The sequence below is a fragment of the Limanda limanda genome, chromosome 4 (assembly GCF_963576545.1).
Source record: "Limanda limanda chromosome 4, fLimLim1.1, whole genome shotgun sequence".
Classification (NCBI taxonomy): domain Eukaryota; kingdom Metazoa; phylum Chordata; class Actinopteri; order Pleuronectiformes; family Pleuronectidae; genus Limanda; species Limanda limanda.
In genome coordinates this window covers 4,786,380-4,811,649 of record NC_083639.1, presented here as the reverse complement: position 1 = coordinate 4,811,649, position 25,270 = coordinate 4,786,380, and the positions used below count along the sequence as shown (strand labels likewise).

The following is a 25,270-nucleotide window of genomic DNA, read 5'->3' as shown; positions in this document are numbered from 1 at the left end:
GACTAGTTCCAGAATTTGGGAAATATGTTCATTGCGTTCTTGAGAGAGCAAGAAGGAAAGATAACAACTCATGTCTGGAGGCTAAATGTGAAGCTGCAGCCAATCCGAGGTCAGTTTCAAACAGGAAACGAAAAAGGGGAAAACAGCAAATCCCATCATTTGAATAAACAAATTCCCCCCATCAAAGCTGGAGCAGTGACTACTGACGTTTCTGCTGGTTGCCTGGCAACAGGTTTTTCTATATGTACTAAACAAACAAGGTCAAAGGTTTAGACCAGTGACCAAGTGTTTCTACTGTTTCCTGGGTTTAAGATAACAGGTATCTGGTTGCATCTTCAAAAAGACATGATTCATATCAATATTCTCATGTAACTCAAAGTTTAAGAGCATAAACGTGTATTTCCCAAAAATATCCCTTTAACAGAGACTTTAAAAACACAGTTTGGTGCAGAATCATCGAGAGTTGGCAGAATTCTTTTAAAATCCAACTTGAAATATGAAACCACTTTGATTGAATCCCCTTTCAACAACAGGCGGGGACTTCTCTCTTTCTCTCTTTTTTTAAACATCAGACTGCCCTCATAAACAGCAGCGGAAAGTTTTTCCAACTTGATTATGAAAGGCACAGTGAAAATTTTCCACAAATGGACTTTTAAGGTATGTGCCCAGATTTGAACAATAAACAGAGCAAGCCCTTTTGTTAAACAACCCATTCAATAAATCCAGGAACATGATTACAGGAGTTGTTATCTTGACTTGGCTCCTTGCCCACGCAACAAGTTTACACCTGCAATGATCGCACCTCGAGTATGAATGAAAATGAAAGGCATTGAAATGGAGCCAGGGACCGTTAGTTATGAGGCTTGGAAAAGCACTTTATCTTAACTCAAAGTGCAGTGAGATCACGGGAGTGGTTTTGGTGCCTGGAAAAAAAACGACTATTTAACATATCAATTCATTATTAATCAGTCAGCACGGGAGGGGTGAGCGGTAATGATGCTGTAATCACTATTCACTGGTTTGGGTGGTGGTGAGGTTACTGCGTTATAAAACAAACAAAAAAAGAAAAGAAAGTTGACACGTTTCAACATGTTTTTTTTTGTTTTTTTTTAAAAAAATTTCTTTTTAACTGCCATAAAAAAACACATGATACTATAATCTGAGAAATTAGATGAATCACTCGCTGATTCCTGTGTACAGCAACACTGGTTTGAAAGTTTAATACAATAAAATTGAATTGAAGTCCTGGCAAAGGTTTTACTGCTGTATGGCACTGTTAATGTGAGTCTAAGCAAACACGGAGTCTGACAATCAAAACAGGCGTCTTTTTCATTTTTTTTTTTTAAACTTTCATAGCTAAAACAGCACTATGAAACTTGAAAAGAAAACATTGAACCTGAAAAATAATAATAATAATAACAATTAGACTGCGGATTCACAGAAGAACAGGCGATTAAACACATTAAGCCCACAGCTCTATAGACTATTTAAAGTTGACACTTTACACATTGGTCTGATTTAAAATCAACAAAACAATAATTCAACTATTATTGCAAAAATGTAAACATCCCTCCAAGTTCATGACAATATCTCTACAAGTACAGTCAAAATGTCAGTCCTGGGACAAAGAAGACTTTTGGCCTTTTTCGTTATCGATGAGACATTTTGTAATAATCTCACTTCAGCGTATGATGTTCGAGCAAAAATACAAACCGTCAACTTCTGAATTGAGGACATTTTAGGCTTCCGTGTTGGAAATCTATCAAAAACTCAGTATATCAAATGACTGCTGTCATCTAAATCAATATCGAGTTAATCATCAAATCAATTCACCAAATAAGTGCAAATTCACCTGATTGTTAATTGGGTTATTTGTTATTGTTGGATGTAAAACATCACTTCACATTTGACATATTAATACAATTATCGAATCAACAATAACAAATGGCAAATGTTTGCTTATCCCAGCTTTTTGAAAGTGGGAGTTTTGCTAGAATTGGTGATTTATGTAACTGTTAATGAACCAAATTGATTTATAGACGGTGCTCTAGTCAAGACAAAGGAAATAGGCGTTGTCATTGGTATTTTAATAACTGCTGAAGGTTATGGAGGAAATGATTGACAAAGAGTCATAGGTGTGCATTAAGAGTACACACCTAAGTTAGAGCACACAGGTATTTGGGTAGGGCTGGAAAATCTTAATACTAAGACTGACAACAATGAATTTAAAAGCCAATTATCCCTTTGCAGCTCAATCTAACTTCAACTCAAGTCACACAGAAGCCAAAATTACTGTCCTTATCAGAAGTAAAGAATTTGTATTTCGGATCTCATATCTGAACTCTCTGTTAAAAATAAAATGATCAGCTTCAGCTAAGAGCCACAACACATCTGCATTGGAAGGCCTGCACACGTGTATAAATCTAGAACATTTTGGCCTTCGTCAGTCGGCTGAACATATCAACCTGATGTGAGCGCTCAACACAAAGATGACAGCGTCAGTGGGCCTGTGCTTCTGTTACCTCTCCGAGAACAGACAGCCAGTGTGTCAGGAAAACAATCTGAAATGAAACATTCTCTGAAATCATGGCACATTACATTTTGTACCGCTCAGGGGGAAAAGAAAATTATCAGAAGAACACAACAATGCTACTTCTATTAACAACATGGTAAAAGATCTGACATCGCGTCATTTCGACAAGTACCTGTACAAGTACCTACATGGGCTACTGTTCGTATTTACATGTAGCAGCATAAAACCAGCCGAACTGTGATTATCAGACTACAGGATTACCGTCCTTGTCACTCATACTGAAATGGCTGTCGATGCGGATGAGGTGGAATGTGCAGTTTTTATTTTTTTAAATTTCTGTCATCCTTAAAAACTTGGATTCAGGTATGTACCCCGACTGCCTTTTCACTTTTTGCCCGTCTGTCCCATAAATCCTAATGGCACGTTAGATTTTATTCATTGTACAGTTTGCAATTAAGTTTTGGCACTTAAAATATAAATACAGTCTCTCTGTTTCTTTTAAAAAATATAATTACGCACAGTCATAAAAGTAAGATACCAGTTTCCAGTGATAATTTGAGGTGAAACTTTGGTCTCCGTATTACCAACTGGTTTACAAAACGCTAGTCATCACATGGAAAACTAAATTAGTAAAAAAAAAAAAAAAGGAATAAATTAATAATGAAATAAATAAATAAATATCTGACTATGAAGGTTGATTAATATTCTCACAAAAATCTCCACAGCATGACTTTGCAACATACTTGAATAATCTGTTAAATCGACCACTCACACCTGACAAATGTCAGATTGAGCATGTTTTATGAGAGGTCATAGCTTAATGCCACTATTTGAGGTTACTGATGTCGCCATTAGACACATTGGAATAAACTCTGCCTTCATTGCTGACTGAGAGTGTCCATGAAGTATTTGGCCTCCTGCTTTTGGTAAAAAAAAAGGGGAGATGGTCGGACCTGTGGCTCCAGTGGGTGCGAGTGTATCGTGACAAAGCGCGTTTCAGTGGCTCCCGGGGTCGAAAGTGCAACGTGACAAGCGTAAAACCGCTGATGACCTTCCGCAGGTCAGGGATGATATGCAGGAGTCGTGATCAAAGATGATATGCTACTTTTTTCATTTTGCTGAATGTGGATAAGGAGGGAGCGAAAGCTTGTTGAAACTGTGTGTGTGTGTGCTACGTTTACCGTTGTTCAGTTTTAAATCTAATTCTCCTGCGGTTATGTTTATTTTATTCCACTTTTTCAACTGGATTTGGACAAAACTATTCCTAAAATATGATAAAATACAATTCCATAGGATTGTGTGCAAAATGCTCTACAGGCATATCGTGACAAAGAACTTCTATCAGCCACAACATTAGACTTAGGTGCTTGCGATGAGGTATGAACATTGGCCAGTATCTTGGCCGAACTTTAAAATTTCCAAAATACAGACTTATCTGAGCTTTCTGTAACGAGTCACGTTTCTGACTCAAAACAATTTAAACATTGGGTGTGGGTAACTTTATAATAGAAACAATATTTGTGAGGGAAGATGGTGTCTGAAAATTTGGTAATACAGCATGGCAATGAATACTTCAACTGAAAACGGAGGTCAGTTCTCCGAGTCATAGCTAAGCATAAAATCATAAATGTAAGATTTTCCTCCCAACGTATGATTTTACGCTCATGTATGCACATCCATATATCCAGCAAACAGTATTTGCAGCAACAACTGCAGATTTCCCAACAGAGCTTCACACCCCATGTCTGATAAATAAGGATTAAAATGGCAAATTCTCCTCAAAGATTTCTTATTTCCTCTTATATGCACAGAGAGTTTTCAGTAGGTTTCTAATTAGGTACCTGTATTTGTATTAGTCAGCCCGACAGTTGAATGGATGGATGACAGTGAAGGGTCCAGTGTGCTAAGATGAGGATAAGCCCTCATCTGTCTTCATCGCTCCTCTTCAGTCCGAACACTGTTTACAGAGGCAGGTCTGTGCTGTTGTGGCGAGTCTTTCTGGAAGTCCCGTCATCCCTGGGCAGAGCTTTTTGCAGGTTGGACATGGCGGCCGTCTTCTTTAGGTCAATGACTGCGTAGCATTCGCTGCGCCGGGGTGCCTGTGCGCCACACTTTATGGGTGGCAGGCGCTGGTGCTGTGGCTGGGGCTGGGCACCCCCGCCGCCGAGGGCTTGGCAGGGAGGTTCTCCCTCTAGGTCCACCTGGATGTAATTCAGCTGCCGTGATGGAGGCATGTGGCCGTGCTCGCAGCCTCCGACCCCTGACCTCGATCGTCTGCCGAAATCAAAGCTAAATATTCCCCCCCCTCTGTCTGTCTGGCATGGCCGGGGATGCGGGGGACAGGCGTGTGGGAGCCGGGGCGGCTGGACCTGCTCTGTGTTGACATAGTTCTGCAGGGCGTCTCTGTGGATGCGGCCGTCCTGGTGGTACCCATTGGGGGTCCCGGGGCCTTCGGAGAACTCGTACTCATCAAAGTCCTCTTCCTCCTCCTCGTATTCCTCATCATCCTGCTCGTCATCATCCTCCTCCTGCTCGTCGTCACGCTGCAGGGCGCTGTACTCCCACACCGGGGGCAGAGAGGGCAGGTTCTCGTAGTTCAGCAAAGCTGTCCGACGGTGCCCCCCGCCCATGCCCCTCTCGCAGGCGTAGCCCTGCGGGGGGAGAGAGGACGGGCCGTGAGGGTGGGGGTGCAGGAGGGAGTGGGAGTGACTGTCCCCGGTGCTGCTGCTGCTGCTGGAGCCCACAGACTGCGACACGCTGCTGGGGCTCAGCCGCTGCTTCCGGCCGCTCCTCAGGCCGTTGATGTTCTCGTAGGTGAGCTCGCCGCCATGGCAGCTGTCGGGGGGGTGCTTGTGCCCCAGGTGGCGGTGCCCGTGGTGATGGAAGTGGTGATAGGAGTGAGAGTTGCACAGGTGCATCGTGGGCTCATCTCCCTCTGTCTCTGAGCCTGTGGCGCCCTCTACTGGCTGAAGGTTGTGAGGATTGTGCCCGTGCCTGTCCCGCTCTCTCTCCCTCTCTCTCTCCAGCAGGTGGCGCTGTGCCGGAGTGGGGCCCAGCATGAATTTGACCTCCTGTGAGGACGGCTGTAGAAACACCTGAGGATCTTTGTGCTCCTCCAGGGGGCAGCAGCGCAGGTTGGGCTGCGGGTTTCCTTGTCCCACGATGGGCATGGCTCCCCGGGTTGTTTCGGTGAAAGTGCCCGGCCGCACCTCAGGGAGGGAGTGCACACAGTGACGCATAGAGAGATCCCCCTCCATGCTCACAGTGTTTACATAGGTGTGGGTCTGTTGGGGGGGGAATACAAACCGGGTGAAAATGTGAACAAAGCACAGGTGCTGTGAGCCGTGAGGAGCATGAATCTTACCTGGTCGTCCAAACCCATGAGACTGTGTCCATGATCATCAGCGAGAGAGGGTTGGGAGGAGTCGCCTCTGATTGGATAACCAGGGTATCCATTGGGGAAAGCCTGCACAGGGAATGCAGGAGCTGCAAACACAGATAAGTGGGACCATGTTAAACTCCAGATAAAGAATTATGGGTGAATGGATAGAGTTTGTGATTAGGTGGAGTACTGATTCAGTGAGACCAACACATGCAAACATGCCAAACCAGAGAAATGAACAGCATCAAACCACAGATTTATGTTCCTATGTTTTAAGCCTTTGTCTTCAAGCCATATTTAATTATTTAGTATTCAGTTTAGAACTTGTTTCTTTATTGTATCAAGTACAGTTGTTTTGATTTGGCTCAACAGATTCAATAGCTGTTCCTTTGTCTAGCTCAATTAAACAAGACACTATGTTTTATTCCCTAAACGTTTTCAGCCATCTTGCCTTCATCAGAGTTGTCAAGTAACAGGTATCATTCAGTCATTAGCTAGTCTTTGCACCAAATAAATTTTATATTATTTTACTTAATACCATGAAGTTCTGTTGTTCTCTTCTCATTGCAGTAGAGCGTTATGTGCAAAAGAATTCAGGTAATAATTATAATGACTATGACTGACCTATTTCACACTGATTTTCCACAATCATCATTAAATACATATAAAAACATGGATCTTAAACATCTAATGTTTATGTAAGATTCAAGCTGATTGTATCTAGACACCAGGACCACGACAAACAATATTTTTATATGATAATTTTGTCGCTGTTGTGATATAAAGACACATTTGATGACAACAGCTATCACACAACAGTAAACAGCTGTATGAAGCAGGAGTCTGCCGCTGCGGCCTGACGTGCTATGTGTGTTTGTGTGGGCGTGTGACTCACTGTTGGGAGTCTGTGGCGTGCGGGCCATCTCCATCTCCGGCGTGTGACCGCTGCGACTCATCATCATCGACTCTTCCACCACGTTGATGCTGTTACATTGCATCAGCTCCTGGAGCAAGTTGAAGATCTCCTCGGCCCGGGAACACTTGAAGGCAAAGATTCCTAAAGTTAAGGGAAAACAAAGAAGAACATTGTTATGGTTCAATCAGCCACGGATGACACAATAGAAACACACTCATTAAGAGTCTTAAGTCTTAAGAAGAGGGTGAGGTCTGCAGGGTCACATGTGTGCAGAGGCTGATGTAAGATTAAATTGGTATGGTGCTCTTTTAGCTTTGCGATGTTAAAAGTTCAACGAGAAAGTTGGTGCTACAAGTCAAAGCCACAAGACACAAATACTGACAGGCTAGTCTTTTTGTTTAAATGCTACTTTAACAAGATTATATATCAGTTGTCTTTCACTAAACAAGATAAAACAAAGAGCCAAAATGTCTCCTGAGAAAAAGGCCTTGTTAAGAAACTCCATACTACAGTGCCCTAAGTTGGAATATTTAAGTTAGGTCTCTGCAATTGACCAGTCTCGTTGCTGATTGGATGGACGCACTGTCAGGGTGTTTTCTGATTTGTTGCGGTGATTTCTTTTTTAATTTCAGGGCCTTCACATAATTGGTAAATGATAAGACACACAAAAAAAAGACAATCTGCGACCATCACTTCTCTATGGCTCAGTAACAGAACGAGAGAAGCAGAGTGTTTGTACCGACCCTGCCCGGTCTGACAGCGGCGACCGCTCTCAAAGGAGAACAGGTTGGAGTCGTAGCCGTAGCGTCGCAGGCAGAGATACGGCCACCGGATGGCGTCTCTCTTGCGTGTGTGAAGAATGAGCTCGGTCTGTGTGAGCTCCATGATGCCAGAGCCCAGCTCGTTGCCCTCATCATCCACATTGGTGACCTACAAGCAGAAAAACATGAAGAGAAGGAACTAAAAGTGAAGCTTTTTGGGGATATAACAGCTCAACAATATGGAATAAGGCACATACACATGGGGCCTTCATAGTACCAACAGTATAAGAAAGGTTTAGTATTATTGACCTTGAATTTGGTGAGATGGTTGTCTCGGATGGGGTCTCTGTACAGACAACTCCAACAGCTCCCCATAGCTTCAGCAGGCCAGCTGAAACCTGTCAGGGAGGAAGCAAACATCATCACACACTCTCCTAACAACTTCTCCTAACAACGTCTATGTATTTATGCAACATAAACAGATCTTAACCAAACATTACGGGCTCAATTTAAGGTCAATAGGATTTAGAGCTTGTAAAGTTACGAGTTTTTAGCTTGAATTAGTCTTAGTGAACCTGCAAAACAAAGCTACATGACAGTTTGTGCACAGGCGATGTTACACAAATACACTGGAAAAGAAGCACTTTTGTGAACATCTGTAAACAGACACAAAACAAAATCCTGTGACTGAAACTTAGCGCTTAAATTTCCCACAGTGTCTGTGACACTGAAGTCACAAGCACGAACTTTGACCCTGTTTATTCTCATGAATCCGATTGGATGATGACAATCACAAATACAGATCTTTACAGGACATGTACAAACTTCCGAATTATTTTTGAGCATCACTTTAAAAGTTCAAACATTTTACTGTCTCTAATTTGAACCCATGAAACTCAAGATGATTTGAACGTCTTACTCAGTCCAGGCCATCAGTGTGAAGGGATGCACGTCTCAATCCCAGGATCTTCTACTGGACATCGGCATCACAAGCCACTTAGTTTGATGGACTGACATCTTCGAGAGAAGCACGACGTTCTTCCCCCTGAAACCAGGAGACACGTTGGGTTTACACAGAGAACCTGTCAGTCAATACCTAAACATCACATGCAGTCACGTGTCGAATATACATTTCAGGTCGATAATTCGAGAAGAAATAATGGTGGTTTCGTGGCATTGTGGTGTTAGTGTTTCATAGAAATGTCAAAAAAGAAAAAAGAAATAGAGATGGTCTTCTCAACAGAGCTCTTCATTCATTTTCATTCAAAAATATTAAATATCAGAGGCTTAAAGTTTAAAAAGTTGGAATTGTGTTAAAAATATGTTCAAACAATGACTAATAATAAATACCACAGTAAATACCTTAATAAGCAGGCAGAGAGTTGGTTAAAATGACATTTCATACACTGAATCACGGTACTTACCATACAAGAGCTTGGCTGTAGTGTGATCAATACACACTAAAATCTGCTTTATTCATCTATATTATTATAAAAATAGTTTTTTTCACTAATCATTTACATTCTTTCATTCACTGTGTGGCATTGAATGAACAATTGTAATACCACATTAAGCACAATGTTATATTAAGGTTGACAATCAGATGGAACATTTTTGTGGAACTAATTTGAAAGTTGAATGATAATTTAAGTTATTTCTTCTCCTACAGTTTCTCACGTGAGATTTTGTGGCAGAACACTGAATATTTACGGTAACCGTAGTAAAGAGTGAACTTGATATTCAACTGTAGTAAATGTTAAATAGTAAACTGAATATATTTGAGTAAAACGACATTGACTGCTCATTTTTAATATTCCCCACAGGATATAGACATACTATTATCAGTGAGGAAATAATCAGCAGGTTTAATGATGAAGAAAAGAAACACTATGGTTGCAGCCGTGAGCCCGATGGAATCCAGAGTTTGAACTTGAGTAATTGTACACGGTTACTATCAGAATAATGTTCTTGTACTTGTGAGGAAAGTACACTGAGTTACAGGAAAGCAAAGAGTCAATGTGAAGCAGACGAATTGGACTTTTCCATCAAACACACGTAACAATCTGAGAAGTCCAACCTGTGACGCTCAACACACAATATCACTCCTGAGTCCTCAGTGTGTGGGTGTGTGTTTGTGTGTAGGTGTGTGTGTGTGTGTAAGCTCCTTGTCAGCCTCACACGTCAACACACACACACACCTACACACAAACACACACCTCTGCATTACCATGTGGGCTCAAACCTGGGCCTCCACATCTGACTGGAGATGCCACTCAACACACACTTAGTCAGCCTCTCTCACACACACACAGACACACACAGACACACACACGCAGCTACCTTGAATCAATGCGAGTAGGCTAAGTAGCTAAGCTACAGCAAACACACACACACACGCACATCTGGTAACAGTGGATGTGTTTCCCTCCAGCAGACACAAACACACACACACACACTGGAGCTCCGCCGACACGCAGCCCCCAAAACAAGCCGACGGCGAGGCTTCACCTTCCGCCCGCAGATGTGCAGAGAGCCCGGTGCTGCAGCGGTGCTACCACCACCAGCACCACCAGTAGAAGCACCAGTAGAAGCACCAGCAGCACCAGTAGCACCACCACGACACTTACATGCACAAGCACACGGTCCAACGAGCATCTGTCCCCGCCACCATAGCGTGGGGACACCCAGCGTGAACGTGCGGGTGGAGGTGGACGGAGATGGTTTGCTACTCACATGTCTGGCACGGGTCTTTTTTTTCCTGTGTATCTATATGAGCCCTAATGCGAGAGAAGCACCGAGGCTGCGATCAGCCCTGGAGCTGGAGCTGGAGGAGGCAGCTGGATGTTCCATCTCCACCACACAGGGCGAGCAGGAGGATGCAGTGGAAAAGATGTTGTTGTGGTTTTTGCCCTCTCCCATTACGCCCCCCTACTGCAACACGGGCCTCTGCCTGTGTGACATCTCCCGAGCAGCTGGGGTGAGAGTTCACCGGCAGACAACGAGGCTGGGAGGAGGAGGCAAGAAGGTACGAGACGCTGGGAGGACCAGGGAGGAAGAGGAGGAGGAGGAGGAGGAGGAAGAGGAGGAGAGGTGTGCCCCGCCTGACAGGAGGGCGACGAGGGGGGAGGTACCCCACTGCCACGGGAGGAGAGAGCATCCTGTCTGCACTGCCATGGAAGAGTTAAGTGTTGTATGTCGTTGCTTTATCATCCTCTAACTCCATGAAGCTCAAGGAGATGGGAGCAGCCCCTGGTGGGTCAGGTTATCCTCATACCAGAGTGGTTCATTATTATTAGTACATATAATGTCAAATCCATTCATTCATTCATTAATCCGAACATTGGTCCAAGTGTCCAAAAGAGAACAAAAAACCCTTAAAGGGATAGTTCATCCAAAATGTAAACGTACTCATTATCTACTCACCACTACGCTGATGGAGGGGTGGGTGAAGAGTCCCCAAAACACTTCTGGAGTTCCAAATACATTTGAGGTCAATGGTGACCCCCCCGAAAAAACCATAAACGGCCTCCACACAGCTCCTGTGGTGTCATCCAAGTGTCAGTAAGCCCTGGCATTCTAATTCGACTTGAAACAGAGCATTAACTAAATGTTTTAAGCCTAAAAGTCCTCTGATATCCACACACAAACACGACTACAGAGGAGGATATAAGAGGATATTTAGAATTTAGGATATTTAAAAACATAGTGTAAATGATAATGTTTCAAGTAGACAATTAGTGACTTTTCATTTTTGGGTGAACTATCCACTTAAGATAACCTAAGTGTTGGATCAGGAGGAGGCTGGATTAGTGAGTCTTTTTTATTTTCCCTCAGGGATTTTTGTTGTTATTTATTTTTGTGTTTTTTTGGCATAGTTTGTATATATGTCTGTGAAGATTCTCCATCATCCAGGTTATGGTATCTTCAGAAGTTGCACACGTGTAAGTAGGCTTCTTAATCAGAACTGAAGAAGCCTCTTGGATCAGAGATGAAAAGTCTTCAAGAAACACAAGCATGTCCAGTTGTACAACTTCTGAGTATAGTTTGTATACATGTACCTGTTTGGATCGTCATATTTTCTGTGTTTACAGTAATTAACACACAGAAAACCTAAGAACACGTCTGATTATTTCATGATGGACAAGGGGCAAATAATGCATCACCATGACGACAAAGTTTCTTGAAAAATCAAAAGCCTCAGACTGAAGCTTCATCTCTACAGGTTCATCTGTTGAACTTACGAGGAGAACATGCAAAAGTGAGAAACATTCTTAAACTTCCTCTTCCTAATTGTTGGTGATATGACCAGATCAGAGGATTTAGGGTGGAGTCACAACATTCTCTTTGTCCACAGCACATGTGTAAATTACCAACACTGTCGAAAAGTCAGGAACTTACAATATTCCATCCTCAAGTTCTTCAGAGTTATCTGAGTAAAATTAAGCAAGATATTAATAAGCAGCTAAATGAAATATGTGTAAGCACACAGTCAAATACTTTGCATTGCCAGTGACTGGTGCGATTACTATGAACATGGACATGAACACGTCTTCGGGGCAGGACTCTAATCCAAGGTGTGAAATTTGGTAAAGATCCAAATGTGTGGAGTCTAGTTACGATACTTCTACTACTACTGCTAAAATAATTTATAGCAAGTGATTGAAATTCGTAGCAGGTTGACCACACTCCCTTCCAATTCGGTCAGAAAAGCTTAACAACCATGAAAATGCTTTGTTGCTAATAACAGCGTTGCCCTGTTTTGCATCAAAAAACTGAGAATTCTATGCCATGCTACGGACTAGCTTTTCTACACAAGCTAAAAACCTTCATGATCTAAAATTGTTAATGTTTTAAGATTAGATTGACACATGTTGACATCATTTGGAGTTTGTTTGTCTAAGCAGAGTCTCAATATATGTGTCTCCCAAATATCACACAAACGGGACAATGTTAAGTTGGCCTTGATTTGACTTTGCAGCTGAGCCTTGAGTTTTCAAGCATGTTTAGGCTCTGGGGGATTAATTATAAACCTAGGAAATACAGTTGGGTCCGAGCAGCGCTGGGTGGTCTGGCTCTAGATACACTGCTGACATTCACACAAAGTGACCACAAAGTCTGTGTTGCGTTCAATTGCCCGGGAGCCTTTTATCTCATAATCAAGTCTGTGCATAGATATGACTCTATGTCACACTTAGCTATAGGTTTTAAGTTTATGACATTTGTTGAGAATTTTCATCCACACTTTTCCTTTCACAGTCTCTAATGAGTTTAAATGTAATGTGCTTTTGTGTTTACCATGTTTTTAAGGGTTGACTTGCCAGAGGCATATCCTCTAACATGTAACAATAAAAGATGGTTATTTAAAACCCTCACAGAGGAACAGGAGGTTGGAGTTATCTTGATCTTTACATCATCTTTGTTGTCTCGTCTCCAGTCTTGTATCCAGCTGTTTGCACTTGTAAAGCATCCAGGAAATAAAAATAACTCACTGATAACGTTCATTTCTGTATTTACTGACCTTTGGACCACAGTGGTGATATAATACATGTTTATTTAGGCCCTAAATACCCACAACCGACGACTCTGAAGTTGGTTTCTGATTAGGAGACAAGGTAACAGAGAAATTATGATAAAGGCCTACAACCAGTGGAGGTCAATGAGTTAATGAATCAATCAATCAATTAATGAATCAATAAGTTAATGAATCAATCAAGCAATCGGTTGCAGATAAAATAGCAGCTCTGTCTTATCTCCCTGATACTACCACAACTACTACACTACCACTTCTACAAACAATAATATAGCTAGTCAACTTTATTGTTAAAATAAAAACTCTCCATATCTAGAGCGAGGGTATGTAGAATTACAGTATTTTAATGTCGTTTTTTTCATTCCTTTTTTTCATAGCTGTCTAGTAAACTTTATACATAGTTACAAAAAACACTTAAAGGGATAGTTCACCCTAAAATGAAAATTCACTCATTATCTACTCACCATATTGCCGATGGATGTATGGGTGAAGTTTACAAGTCAACAAAACGAGGGGTAAACAACTTTGGCCACCACTTCTTTAAACATGCATAAACAACATGAAAAAATATAAAATGCCTCCATACTGCTACTGTGATGTCATCTGCGTTTCTGTAAGCACCGATATTCAAATTTGACTTTACATAGCGTCATTTATATCATGTTTTTATCCTAAATGCCCTCTGATACTCTCCTGTGGAGCTGCGTTCATGTGTTGTGGAATCAAACACTCCACCCAGCCCTCCATCGGTAGAGTGGTGAGTAGATAATGAGTGAATTTAAATTTTTGGGTGAACTCTCCCTTTAAGTCTTGATGTGGAACCATACAGTTCTTGGTAAAAAATAAATTATAATTAATGACTTGGTTTGAAGTCCATCTTCTCTTGTGAATGATAAATTCTCCCATTAATAAAACGAATTGAATAAAAACTTAATTACAACTTCAGCTATTGCACTGTTTGTCAAATTATAAAAGCAACTTCGGTGACGTCGCTGGCAATTCATCCTGCGGGCCAATGGCTGGTGATTGCGCGGTGACGTCACTGCCTGTGTGTGGCTCTGGGAGTGTGTGCAGAGATAACCCAGCCCCGCCCCTCCCAACACTTATATCACTACACAACAGCATGCCACAGCTGCACAGTGTGTGTGTGTAACCGCAGCCCGAGGACACGACACAACACAACACAAAGGAGCTGACACCAGGGTGAAGGGTGAGTGCGCGGATCTCACTACAGACACACAATCGAGGAACACACACACGTCTGTAACTTCACGACACTGAACTTGGACCCGTTTGACAGCTGTTTGAAATCCAGCGTTTCATAATGTTTGGATTTTGAATGTGCACACAAACTGCGAAGATAGGATCTGTTCACAGCCTCATAACCAAACCTAACCCTGGTTTTTTATCAACATTACACAAGTCTGGGGTTCGATCACATGTCCAGAACTTCCGCATCCCACAGCCCCTGGGACTGGGCAGGGTAAAGACAGCTGGGACTTCAGGATGCAAAGGTTCATGGTCCAGTCTTCATAAGTTACACTCACCTGAATGTGCAGCAGCGATACCAGCTGACTCAAACTGGAAAAACCAGCAAAACACGAAATACCTCTACAAATAATGCCAATATTGGATTTATGGAGCTGATACTGATACAGAAGTGCTGGAGTTAAATACTGATTCATTTAATGTGTTCATATTTGACTTAAAACAAAGTTTTGTCGACAGGCTCTGCTGTAGCCTCCCTCTCAGCCCCACCCTCATATATTTCTATTGGCTTCCCCACAACTGTGAGGTGAGGTCAAGTCAGGTCAGACAATCATTTATTTACCATTTGGCTTTACTGTGTTCGTTCCCCGTAAAGTTGAGTTTGTCCACATCAGCTATTTGAAGCATAAAGGCTGGACGCAACACAGACAATAACAAACAAACAGCTGACGGATATTTTTCTCCATCTGTCACATTGTTGACGTTTCTGCTCTACGTATGGTGTGATCATCTTTCCCATCGAGATACATGAATTATTCTCAGAGAAAGCAATGAAAATATTCAGAAACTCCCCATTTAACGAAAGAAAATTGCTGAATTCAAACCAGACTTCGATTGGTTCTTTCCTGACCTCGACCACACCCCTCCACCAAGTGTTTAACTAATCCATCCAGTAGTTTTTGTGTAATCCTGCTAAATAACAGACAAAGGCAGATAAAAAACATAACCTTATTTAAGGAGGTAGTTCATATATAGCAATGGCTGCATTGAAAACAGAAAAAAAAACACTTTGAAAAGTGATCTACACTATACGTAAAGTAGTTTGTTAGATATGCTTCTTGCTGCACTGAGTGGAGCCCGATCAAGCGAATATCATTCATCTTTGCCGATCTACGTTGATCTGATACACAACAGCCTTGGGACAAGTTTATCAGGTTTTCTCTCACTTATAAGTCTTTGTTATCAAGATGCAGCCCGTGCTGGGTCAACAGTTGTGTGTTCCGAGTCCTGTGATTGCAGAGAAACAATTGTAGAGCTGGAAATTGTTTGAAATGTCTTGATTTAAAACTCTGATCAAAAGTGATGAGATCAGTTAACAATAGTAGATGTGGGGTACCATTGTTATATGTTTCCTGCTCTAATCTCAGAAAATGTGGCTGCCTTTGATTGGACTGACCGGCCTGCCCCACCTGGGGGGGCTCTACGGGGGCTTCATCACACGCAAAGAGGTGAAGACCTGGTACCCAACCCTGAAGAAACCATCATGGCGCCCGCCCAACGCTGCGTTCCCTGTAGTCTGGACTTGTCTGTACACGGGCATGGGGTAAAGATCATATTGATTCCTAGTCTTTCACTCTCTGCACCACCCTCATTTTTCGAAATAATATATACATTTTTGTTTTTCTATGGTGCAGGTACGGCTCCTACCTGATGTGGAAGGAACTTGGAGGTTTCACTGAGGATGCACTGGTTCCACTGGGACTCTACGGGCTACAACTAGCTCTGAACTGGGCCTGGACTCCTATTTTCTTTGGTGCACACAAGCTAAAACTGGTAGGATGAGCATAATTATTTCAAGTCAATATTCTGCATTTTTGTCCCTATAACACCCGCTCTCTCTTTCTCTGCCCATTTCAGGCCCTCATGGAGATTGTGCTCCTCACTGGGACTGTCGGAGCCACCATGGTGTCTTGGTATCCCGTCAGCCGCACCGCCACTCTGCTCATGGCGCCTTACCTGACCTGGCTATTCATCGCCACCTCTCTCAACTACTGCATATGGAGAGACAACCCTGAGGAAAAGGAGGAAAAGGAGGAGTAGAGGACGACTCATTGCACTTTGACCGGAGCACTTCAATTCAGAATCAGGACATAATTCACTGTTTTTAAATCAATTTGAGATTCACAAACTAGACCGACTGTGATGGAGGAATGATGGAAAAAAATCACCTCGTCAAAGACCGATCAATATCTGTGTATGTGAAGGCCAATATTCAAAATAACGTATCCATTCAAAGTATGTCATCAGAATTTGTCCACGTCCATATTGAGCACACAAAGGCAATATTCACCGTGCTACATGTTTAAAAAGTTGTGATTTCTTTAAAAATTGAATGTATTGGTTTTTTAAATGAAAACTGTCCCGTGCTTTAATGAAGGAAGATTTTTTTTTAGTTACTGCTATAAATCTGCTAAAATAAAAGATTTACCTCCAAATTACCTTTTTTAAATGTTTATCATTTCCAACACAGTCCGAGAAGAATGGTTTAAAGATGGTCAAAGATTTAGAATGAGCAGGTATCTTCCATATGTTTTCAGGCCATGTACAAATGTAGCACTATTACTGTAAATCACAGAATCTCAACCATACACACTCAGCAGCTCAGATTCAGCAAAAACCTTTAACAGCTTTTTATTTTTCAAAATGAACAGCGTGATAGAGACGTATATGGTAGATTGAAGTGTTTCCTTTCCAGTCGGTAAAATCCTGAAGTTTCACTATGAAAACATTCAATGGCATATGATCTCTTAATGTTTAGAGGTCTTGTTCCTCAGCCCCTGATCTTTATTTCCACCAAATACATTTTCAGATTTTCTAAATAAACTCAATCCTCAAACTTGGTTAAAGAATCATTTGCTATTTTAAAATGCATCTCCTTAGAGGTTTTTAGTCAAATGTATGTTCTCTGATGGTATTCCTGAACCCTTTGTCCTTTTGCTGAGTCTTTTTCATTCGGCGCTTCATTCCCTCTGGGTTGTACCTCAGGGATTGTTGTGGGCATCCTCCAACCTTCAATGGATAATTTGTATGAATAGATAATGGATGGATTGATGGATGTAGACAGCCTATACAACCAACCAACCAACTTTAAAAAGAGTTCCGTAATAACATTTCATAAAAATGACAGTCGAAAAAGATCAATAATTGAACAATAAGTTGTATTTCTGTACATACAATAAGAAAAGAGTTATTTTTCTACGGGTTTCTCTGGTCCATCTTCTGGTGCCTTGGAGGAGAATCTCTCCATTAACGTCTTCCAAAGACCCTTTTTCTCCTCGTCAGTCTCCTGCAGACTCCCTGTACAATTCAGATTACAGTTACAGTTATTTTCACTGTATAGGTTAAATCCAACCATTTTATTTGTATTGAACACAACGCTTCTGATGTTGTGAATCCATACCTGACAAAAGAACTTTACACTCTTCCACGGTCACACCGGTAAAGCTTGTATCTCTTACACGAGGAAACTGTGCGAAGACACAGACAGGTTTCAGTCTTTTTAAACAGGTCACTGGATTTCACACAGGTATAGAAAGTAAACAAAGATCAGCATGGTTTTAAAATGCTGCTACATTTACAGACTCAGAGCTTTGCAGTAATAATACTGTTTTATTATCTTCATCACAGCTTAAATACAAAAAAGACACACAGGTCCCTCTTCCGTCAAATTCTATGAACATTTTTTGAGGGAAACATTCATTACAATAAATAAATGTAGCAGATGCAATCTACTTACTCGCTGTCTGTACACGTTGCCGTTAATTGAGGCCAAACTTTCATACATCTGGTCACATTTCTCTGGATCTGAGATCTGGAGGGAAAAAAGTTGACGGTTAATATAACGTTAAGAACAGGACAGAGGTCAGCAACCAAATGTGACTGTTTGGAATAAAGCTGTGGAATAATGAGCCGTGTTCCACATAATTGTTGTGACTGAAATGTATAATCTCAAAAGCATCCGGGTAACAGCAGAAGCTATAATGTGCATGTTATACACTGTTGTTTTTGATACTACATTCATTTACTGTTTTTGAACATCCCCACACAATACTGTATATGCCACTATATATTATGTATATTACACATATCTGTACAGGAGAATAGTGCCTGTCTAAATTCCACAGAAACTCCCTTCTCTCTCTCTAAGCAGCACCCAAGGCTAGGTTATAGATAAAGGGGCAACCAACAGTACACTGTAGTGTCTACGTTGAGGGACATTCATATCTAACTCCGATGCACCAGACAGGGAGGCACCAACTTCAACTCTTTTGCGTATTTTATCAGTGGCCAGATGTAAGGACACAATGTGATTTAGTTATGCATACTTTAGGCTTAACTATCCAATAGAATGCGAACACCTACATGTTACATAGAGAGTGACAGCAATCCTAGCCCTTGACTTGGGGGCGACCATTTGCTCATGTTCCATTGCTCATCCGTTAGTATGCTGTTCCACCTTCTGGTCTCCTTGATGCATCACGTCTACATTAAAACCTTCTGCATCAGACATCAGCTGCTGCCTGAGTTCTCCTTTCACCAACTTCCAGAAAACTTCCATAACTTTTACTTTATGCTCTTCTACGGTGTTTGCCGTAGAAGAGCATAAATCTATATGGCTGTGATCTCCTACTTCTGCAGCCTGCACACCAGTGGCAGCCTCCACCCAGTGACTACACATGGGGAAAGTAGATTGTAGCTCTTTGTGGTGCATTTAATCTATTGTGCATTGTCCCTGCTAAGATAACAAATAGATAAAGATGTGGTTTCATATTTTTCACGAGTAGTGCACTGCTTTAATTGAAGGCATTTCCTATATTTTGGAGTTTACTCCCTTTATATAAATCACTGAATCTAGTTTAATTTGTGCAAAATTTACACAAATGGACAAATATGACCAAAATAATAACTACTCCTTCAAATATTGATAGATACAAATATACTGCGAGAGGATATAAACATTATGTAAATATAAACACTGTATGTAGATATAAATATACTGTGAGAGGATATAAACACTGTATGTAGATATAAACACTGTATGTAGATATAAACACTGTATGTAGATATAAACATTATGGAAATATAAACACTGTATGTAGATATAAATATACTGTGAGAGGATATAAACATTATTTCAATATAAACACTGTATGTAGATATAAATATACTGCGAGTGGATATAAACATTACGTAAATATAAACACTGTATGTAGCTATAAAGACAGTGTGTCTATACACATATTGTGCATATAGATATAACCACAGTTATTGCTTCTCGGGCTCCGCAGCTGCACCTCCGAGGTCAGAAACCTGAACAGAATGTGTTAGTTAACAACACCGGGTCAGGGCAGACAAGGTCGCCGGCTCTCGGTGCTCCTCGCCCGGGTACAGCCCTCAGCTGAGCCCGGTGTGTGCATGCAGTGGAGCGGCGAATTCGGTACCTGTGTGTTTTCACCCTCCCGGAAGGCGGAGGCTACTCTCTGCCGCAGGAACGTCCCCAGGTCGCGGCCCTTCTTGCTCTCATCCCGCGGCCACTCTTCACACAGCTTCAGGAAACGACGGTATCGGGTGGCAGACATTTTTTTTCACGTACAGCGAGCGAGTCTGCAGAGGACGCGTGAAGTTTTAGCCTTTTCTCTCACCGTACTGGTGTTCAGCTAAACTCTTCCCCCGGACTTCCTGCTGTTGTTTATTGGTTCCGAGCTCTCCTCGCTGCAGTCTCTAACGCACGCTGGCACGATGACTGGTCCGGACGCTAAGAAGAGTTCGATCCCCAATGTGGCGGAGTGGGTTCGCACGGCCTGTCGGTTCGCCACAGACAGAACCGACTTCCGGAGGTGAGTCCAGGGAGAGAGCGTGAAGTGACCGGTGTGCTAACGTTAGCCCCTCGGCTAACGCGTTGCCCTTGAGTCTGTCGTCTTGATGTAATCGCTGAGCTTCTGCGATCAGTCGATTAACCGATCAGCTCAGTCCACCGACAGGAAGTGAGGGACGCAGTTTGATTCACATTCAGCTGCATGGGTGACTCACGTTGTGATCTGGCTATTCTGGATTTTTTAAGACTCCATATAAGAGATCAACCAAGATATTAATCGATTGATTAAAAGATGATGGAAACAACTGGGCAAACGTTTCAATAACCGAGAGACATATTATGATTACTGGGCAAAAGGGTCTGCTGGCCTGGGGCCCCCAGAACTTCAGGGACCCCGGACAGATCCAGACACACAGCTGTATGTTACTCCGGAGGTTGTGCATGTACACTGCTTTGACAAACTCCAGTTGGTCATTTACTCTTCGTATACGCTTCAGGAATCTTCTGGTGAACGTGGGTCTGTTTGCAGCCGGTGTCTGGGTCGCAAGAAACCTCTCAGATTTTGACCTGATGTCTTCGCAGCCGTTGACATAACAACGAAAATAATAGCACTGCCAAAACCAGGATGATGGTAAGATTGTCTTTTGTGTTTTCACTCTAATGCAGATGAAACAAGTTTGTAATATTTCTGTTATGTAATATTTGCGACATCTCTGTTCCTTCAGGTGTCTTGGACCAACAAATAATAAACAAGGGACATGAATAAACGACCATTAAACCTATATGAGGAGTTACACGATGAAAAGAAATCATCTGAATTTGTTTAACTTTTTTTAATTTAATAGTATTTTTTTTTAACATTTATTTCATTGTACATGGCTTGACAACAAATAACATCCATTCTTGTGTATCTGTTCTTGTTTGGGTTCTAGATTTTGAAATAGCATTTTAATTTAAATCCTTTTTAGACCTCAAATAGCTACGTTGCATTTGGGAGACTACATCAGAGACTTGGCTCTTGGTTACTGTAACATTTGACAATTTGAACTGTGTGTCATGTGATTGATGCAGCCATGTCCACTCAGGAGTTGTTTGTCGCTGCCGCTCGTAAACATCTGTGTGTCGGCAGAAAGTCTCTCTCTGCTCCTCAGAGTCTGGACCTGGCCACTCAGGTCCTGGCTGTGGATTTGGGTTTGAAACCCTCGCTGCTGTTTGACAGTAACGGCTCCAGCTCCCAGCAGGTGCAGCAGTATCTGAGCTCGTTGCAGTCTTCCCAGCTTGTGTCAAAATCACTTCTTACATTGGATTTAAATGGACACACTCTAATTGTTAACCCAATTACAGTCAGATCAAATCTAGAACTGGTGCTCTGTGGTGGCGGCGCGGCTCTGATAGACGTGTGCCACTCACTGGAGAAGCCTGCCATCGCCGACAAGTTCAGAGAAGAGCTGAAGAGCATGATACAAGATTTACTGCCTCAACTGAGAGAGTGTGAACGACTCGAGGAGGCTCAGAAACCTCTTTGTGTCGGGGAGAAATGTGAAGAGTGGAACCTGTGCACCGTCTTTGGTCTTCTGTTGGGTTACCCTGTGGCCTACTGGTTCGATCAGACCCACAGCTTTGAGAACTGTCTGTCCATGACGCCCCTGATGGTGACTACAGCTGCAGCAACTTGGCAGACGGGCTCCGCACATCACACGTGTTGTCTCTACTCTTTCAGCGTCCCAGATGTTCTTGTCAAAGAGACGCAGTCCAACCTGGACGACTGGAGGCGTCGTTTACAAGAGAGATTTCAGCAGCAACATGTCCTGAAGGATCTCAGTGTTTGTCAAACCACAGTAACTCTGCCCTCTGTCTGTCTGTGAACAGTTTCTTTAAAACACCCTGTTATACTGTAGAACATTTGTACATGATCACCTCATTAAAGTTTGTCCAAACAGCCATTTATGTCTTAATGTGCAGTGCTTTTCACATCCTGGGTTTACAGTCGTACTGGTGGAGTTTCCATTTAGTTTTATGCACCTTAACCAGCACCTCAGTTATTTAAGTGTACCTCATTAGGACCAGGATTTGGTCCCAATGAGATGTACTGGTCCACGTCAGCGTCTGAGCTGGTAAAGCAAATATAGTTACAGACGGTGGGCTCTTTCAACCCTGCTTTGTGTTTGTAAAATCTTCCTTTTTAAAAGTCCTAATCACCATTACTGAAATGAATGAAGTGGAGTAAAAAGTTAAATATTACTAGCAGAAGAAGTAGTACAATCTTGAAGGAAATGAAAATACCATAGTGTGTATTTGTATTTATTTAAAAGGACAAAAACAGACAAGTTTCTGCCATGTGTTCTAAAAACGTGGATATGATTTAGGTTGAAACAAGATTGTTGAACAGAATGTTTCCATCCAAATGCTTGTAACTTGTTTTACAAGCAGAAAAAAGGTACATTCTCTTTATTATGTTAACATTCTAAATGACTCAGCACCACATATCGAAACAAGATCCCAGTCCATTCTATGATAACACAAATAAAACCATTTAACCACCCGTTGAACCGTATCTGCTACATGAATTAATGGCTTTATGTAACAACTTGCACAACAGATTGCTTGTTTTTTATTTATTTAACAATAACAGGTCAGTTCGGGTTGATTTCGCAAAATGAAAGCACCATCAGATTACTTTAAAGTATCCAGAGACAAAATATTGATCCATCGAGTGCAGAGATGTTGAATTCCAAAGACAGCACTTTTCTTTCCTATGAAGGACATTCATCATATTAATATTTAGTTGTTTTGCAAAGAACATGTGAGTGTACACCAGTTTTAACCTCTAGCAGAGATGTGAATACGACTCTGGCTCCTTTTGCCTTTCACAAAACAAGTTTCAAACAGCTGAGAGCATCAACCTCAAGTTGATTTTGTTGTCGTCTGGTTAGCTGAGGTAGTTTGTAGTTTTTGCAGCCTGAATACAGAATATTTAAACGAGATGTCCATGAGGGTCAGTGGGGCTGGATGACCGTCAGCACTTCAGCACAGCGGCCCCTCACTTTCAGCTCAGCCAGGTGGTCGGCTCTCGTGGGTCCGATGTTCAGGATGGCGACCGGTATTTTCCTGTCACTTGCTGCCAGTAGGAACCTGTATCCTGAGTAAACCTGTGGAGGAAATCACAGAGGGGGCGCAATTAAATTCAAAATTCCAGGATAACTGTTTTCAACCTGCTGTTATTATGCCAAAGCTGCACAAAAACCTGCCTGTAACGAGGACCCCACCACGAGCACCGCGTCCGACTCGGCCAGTCTGTCGTGTACAAACTGTACTGTCCCCTTATTCACAGTATCTCCAAAAAACGTGACCTCAGGTTTCAGTATTCCTCCACACTCGCTGCAGGAGGGAACCCGGAAATTTAGGACCTGCTCGTCCTCCAGGAAGACGTCACCGTCCGGAGCCGAGGCGCCGGCCTGAGCTGCCCAGTCTGGGTTTAATGATAGGAACCGTCTCTGGAGCTCCTCCCTGGCCGAGATGGAACCACAGCCGAGGCACATCACCCTGCAGACAATAAAATATCATCACCTTTAATATATCTTCATCGTGCAGAGACTTCTGAAAGCAGGACTTCCACCTACAGTATAATGGTGGTGTATTTATTTCAATATTGCAACTATTGCTCATTCAAAGGATCTGGACTTGACCGTCTCCCCTGAGGGATTGAGGTGTTAGGTAACGTGTTCTCACCTGTGGGTGCAGCCATGGAGCTCGGTCAGTCTTTTCTGTCCGACCTTTGAGTGAAGAGCGTCCACGTTTTGTGTGACCAGCCAGTGCAGCTTCCCGCTCTCCTCCCACCGCTGCAGAACCCTGTGAGCAGGGTTGGGCAGATGGGAGGAGAACTGCGGCCACCCGACAAAGTTCCTGGCCCAGTAGCGCTGTCGTGACTTTGCGCTGCGGACAAACTCTGAATGCTCCATGGGTCGTCTGCTGGTGCGGGCGTACAGTCCAACTCCCTCCGAGCGATAGTCAGGGATGCCCGACTCGGTGGAGAGGCCGGCTCCGGTGATGACGAACAGGCGAGCGGCTCGGGAGACAAAGTCCTGCAGTAGGTCCCGTGAGTGGGCGTCAGTGTCGCTGCAGGCGGGGACGAAGTTCACCAAACCTGCAGGGACTGAGGACGCTCTCCTCACAGGCGCTCGGTGCAACCTGAGGGTCCTCCACAGCAGTCTCATCTAGAGCAGGACAAATACAGGGCTCATCTTTAAATCTCATATTTCACTAAAACTCACCTCATGTTCTTCATCCAACAGTGAATGCAAACTATTCAGGTAATTGCAAGAGTCACCAGATTAAGCGGTTTTATTAGCACAAGGAGAACTTAAAAATCCTACTGCTCAAGTAATTAAAGTATGATGGAAAACCAGTAGAGATAAAATGATCAAAAATGTCTTAACATTAATTGTAAATAAATATCCATTTATTTCATATTTGAGTATTATTATTTACTGACACATTCCTTATAATATAATAACATAACCCATAAACATAACCTATACCTGGATAATCAGCAGTAAATGTATAAACTGAATATATAAAATGGATGGATTGATTAACCACTTAATAACTAACTTATGAATTAAAGGTCAGAGGTCTGGAAATGATTTTAGTCCCAAGATGCTTTTTACAACTTGACTTTATTTTACATTGTAGACCAAAGAAAAATAGAGAATATTTATTTTCTCGTTAATGAACTTAAATCAATGCTTCCCTGTGTGAAGCTTTAAGCAGAAAGACCAATCATAAACTGTTATAACACCTTCATTATATCTACGAGCTTTAACGTAAATAATGTTGGAACATAATAACACAACAATAAGACACTGAAACAGTCACTATTAATCTGGTTTAAGTTCCTGTCGAAGTTAGCTCGCTAGATGTCAGCGAGATAACTTTGTTTACAAACGTTACTAAGCTACTGTACCTTCTCTGTCGCTTCTGGATCAACAGCGAATCTCCAGCGGACAAATGTCGGTTCAATAACATCACAAACCAGCTGGGTGATATAAGACCGGAACCTTCGCT

General features: G+C 42.2%; 6 protein-coding genes across 7 annotated transcripts; 3 read left to right on the top strand and 3 right to left on the bottom strand.

The window, feature by feature from the left end:
- Nucleotides 1-4,372: 4,372 nt before the first annotated feature.
- Nucleotides 4,373-7,967, bottom strand: frs3 (fibroblast growth factor receptor substrate 3). The gene is made up of 5 exons (XM_061070606.1): nucleotides 7,902-7,967; nucleotides 7,575-7,761; nucleotides 6,811-6,972; nucleotides 5,898-6,019; nucleotides 4,373-5,817 (listed from the first exon to the last, which is right to left on the bottom strand). Exons 1-5 carry the CDS (start codon nucleotides 7,965-7,967, stop codon nucleotides 4,495-4,497), a joined length of 1,860 nt encoding a protein of 619 aa, XP_060926589.1. The 3' UTR covers nucleotides 4,373-4,494.
- A 6,250-nt stretch (nucleotides 7,968-14,217) lies between these two features.
- On the top strand, nucleotides 14,218-16,829 carry tspo (translocator protein). Its single transcript, XM_061070070.1, has 4 exons — nucleotides 14,218-14,332; nucleotides 15,759-15,934; nucleotides 16,026-16,164; nucleotides 16,249-16,829. The coding sequence occupies exons 2-4, from the start codon at nucleotides 15,762-15,764 to the stop codon at nucleotides 16,429-16,431; spliced, it is 495 nt and encodes a 164-aa protein (XP_060926053.1). The 5' UTR covers nucleotides 14,218-14,332; nucleotides 15,759-15,761; the 3' UTR covers nucleotides 16,432-16,829.
- A 177-nt stretch (nucleotides 16,830-17,006) lies between these two features.
- Nucleotides 17,007-20,027, bottom strand: LOC133000205 (ubiquinol-cytochrome-c reductase complex assembly factor 2). Of its 2 annotated transcripts, XM_061070073.1 has the most exons (5): nucleotides 19,833-20,027; nucleotides 18,128-18,202; nucleotides 17,792-17,858; nucleotides 17,566-17,688; nucleotides 17,007-17,400 (listed from the first exon to the last, which is right to left on the bottom strand). In XM_061070073.1, the coding sequence occupies exons 1-4, from the start codon at nucleotides 19,968-19,970 to the stop codon at nucleotides 17,579-17,581; spliced, it is 390 nt and encodes a 129-aa protein (XP_060926056.1). In that variant the 5' UTR covers nucleotides 19,971-20,027; the 3' UTR covers nucleotides 17,007-17,400; nucleotides 17,566-17,578. The 2 variants fall into 2 exon arrangements, with proteins under 2 accessions (XP_060926056.1, XP_060926055.1); XM_061070072.1 differs by having other exon boundaries at nucleotides 17,007-17,688.
- A 57-nt stretch (nucleotides 20,028-20,084) lies between these two features.
- Nucleotides 20,085-21,001, top strand: tomm6 (translocase of outer mitochondrial membrane 6 homolog (yeast)). The gene is made up of 3 exons (XM_061069449.1): nucleotides 20,085-20,228; nucleotides 20,704-20,837; nucleotides 20,932-21,001. Exons 1-2 carry the CDS (start codon nucleotides 20,131-20,133, stop codon nucleotides 20,798-20,800), a joined length of 195 nt encoding a protein of 64 aa, XP_060925432.1. The 5' UTR covers nucleotides 20,085-20,130; the 3' UTR covers nucleotides 20,801-20,837; nucleotides 20,932-21,001.
- A 267-nt stretch (nucleotides 21,002-21,268) lies between these two features.
- Nucleotides 21,269-22,149, top strand: c4h1orf74 (chromosome 4 C1orf74 homolog). Its single transcript, XM_061069448.1, has one exon. It carries the CDS (start codon nucleotides 21,280-21,282, stop codon nucleotides 22,069-22,071), a length of 792 nt encoding a protein of 263 aa, XP_060925431.1. The 5' UTR covers nucleotides 21,269-21,279; the 3' UTR covers nucleotides 22,072-22,149.
- Nucleotides 22,150-22,552: 403 nt separating this feature from the next.
- On the bottom strand, nucleotides 22,553-25,229 carry sirt4 (sirtuin 4). Its single transcript, XM_061070381.1, has 4 exons — nucleotides 25,170-25,229; nucleotides 23,936-24,420; nucleotides 23,455-23,749; nucleotides 22,553-23,355 (listed from the first exon to the last, which is right to left on the bottom strand). Exons 2-4 carry the CDS (start codon nucleotides 24,418-24,420, stop codon nucleotides 23,203-23,205), a joined length of 933 nt encoding a protein of 310 aa, XP_060926364.1. The 5' UTR covers nucleotides 25,170-25,229; the 3' UTR covers nucleotides 22,553-23,202.
- Nucleotides 25,230-25,270: the final 41 nt, after the last annotated feature.

Coding starts and splice junctions, on each gene's coding strand:
- tomm6 (XM_061069449.1), top strand. CDS start 20,131: ATGACTGGTCCGGACGCTAAGAAGAGTTCGATCCCCAATGTGGCGGAG. Junction 20,229..20,703: donor GACAGAACCGACTTCCGGAG/GTGAGTCCAGGG, acceptor TATACGCTTCAG/GAATCTTCTGGTGAACGTGG.
- frs3 (XM_061070606.1), bottom strand. CDS start 7,967: ATGGGGAGCTGTTGGAGTTGTCTGTACAGAGACCCCATCCGAGACAAC. Junction 7,762..7,901: donor ACCATCTCACCAAATTCAAG/GTCAATAATACT, acceptor TTCTGCTTGTAG/GTCACCAATGTGGATGATGA. Junction 6,973..7,574: donor CCGCTGTCAGACCGGGCAGG/GTCGGTACAAAC, acceptor CCTTAACTTTAG/GAATCTTTGCCTTCAAGTGT.
- tspo (XM_061070070.1), top strand. CDS start 15,762: ATGTGGCTGCCTTTGATTGGACTGACCGGCCTGCCCCACCTGGGGGGG. Junction 15,935..16,025: donor TGTCTGTACACGGGCATGGG/GTAAAGATCATA, acceptor TCTATGGTGCAG/GTACGGCTCCTACCTGATGT. Junction 16,165..16,248: donor GTGCACACAAGCTAAAACTG/GTAGGATGAGCA, acceptor TGCCCATTTCAG/GCCCTCATGGAGATTGTGCT.
- LOC133000205 (XM_061070072.1), bottom strand. CDS start 19,970: ATGTCTGCCACCCGATACCGTCGTTTCCTGAAGCTGTGTGAAGAGTGG. Junction 18,203..19,832: donor GGGAGGGTGAAAACACACAG/GTACCGAATTCG, acceptor TTTTCCCTCCAG/ATCTCAGATCCAGAGAAATG. Junction 17,689..17,791: donor GTGTAAAGTTCTTTTGTCAG/GTATGGATTCAC, acceptor TGAATTGTACAG/GGAGTCTGCAGGAGACTGAC.
- c4h1orf74 (XM_061069448.1), top strand. CDS start 21,280: ATGTCCACTCAGGAGTTGTTTGTCGCTGCCGCTCGTAAACATCTGTGT.
- sirt4 (XM_061070381.1), bottom strand. CDS start 24,420: ATGAGACTGCTGTGGAGGACCCTCAGGTTGCACCGAGCGCCTGTGAGG. Junction 23,750..23,935: donor CTCCATGGCTGCACCCACAG/GTGAGAACACGT, acceptor TATTGTCTGCAG/GGTGATGTGCCTCGGCTGTG. Junction 23,356..23,454: donor TGGTGGGGTCCTCGTTACAG/GCAGGTTTTTGT, acceptor TTTCCTCCACAG/GTTTACTCAGGATACAGGTT.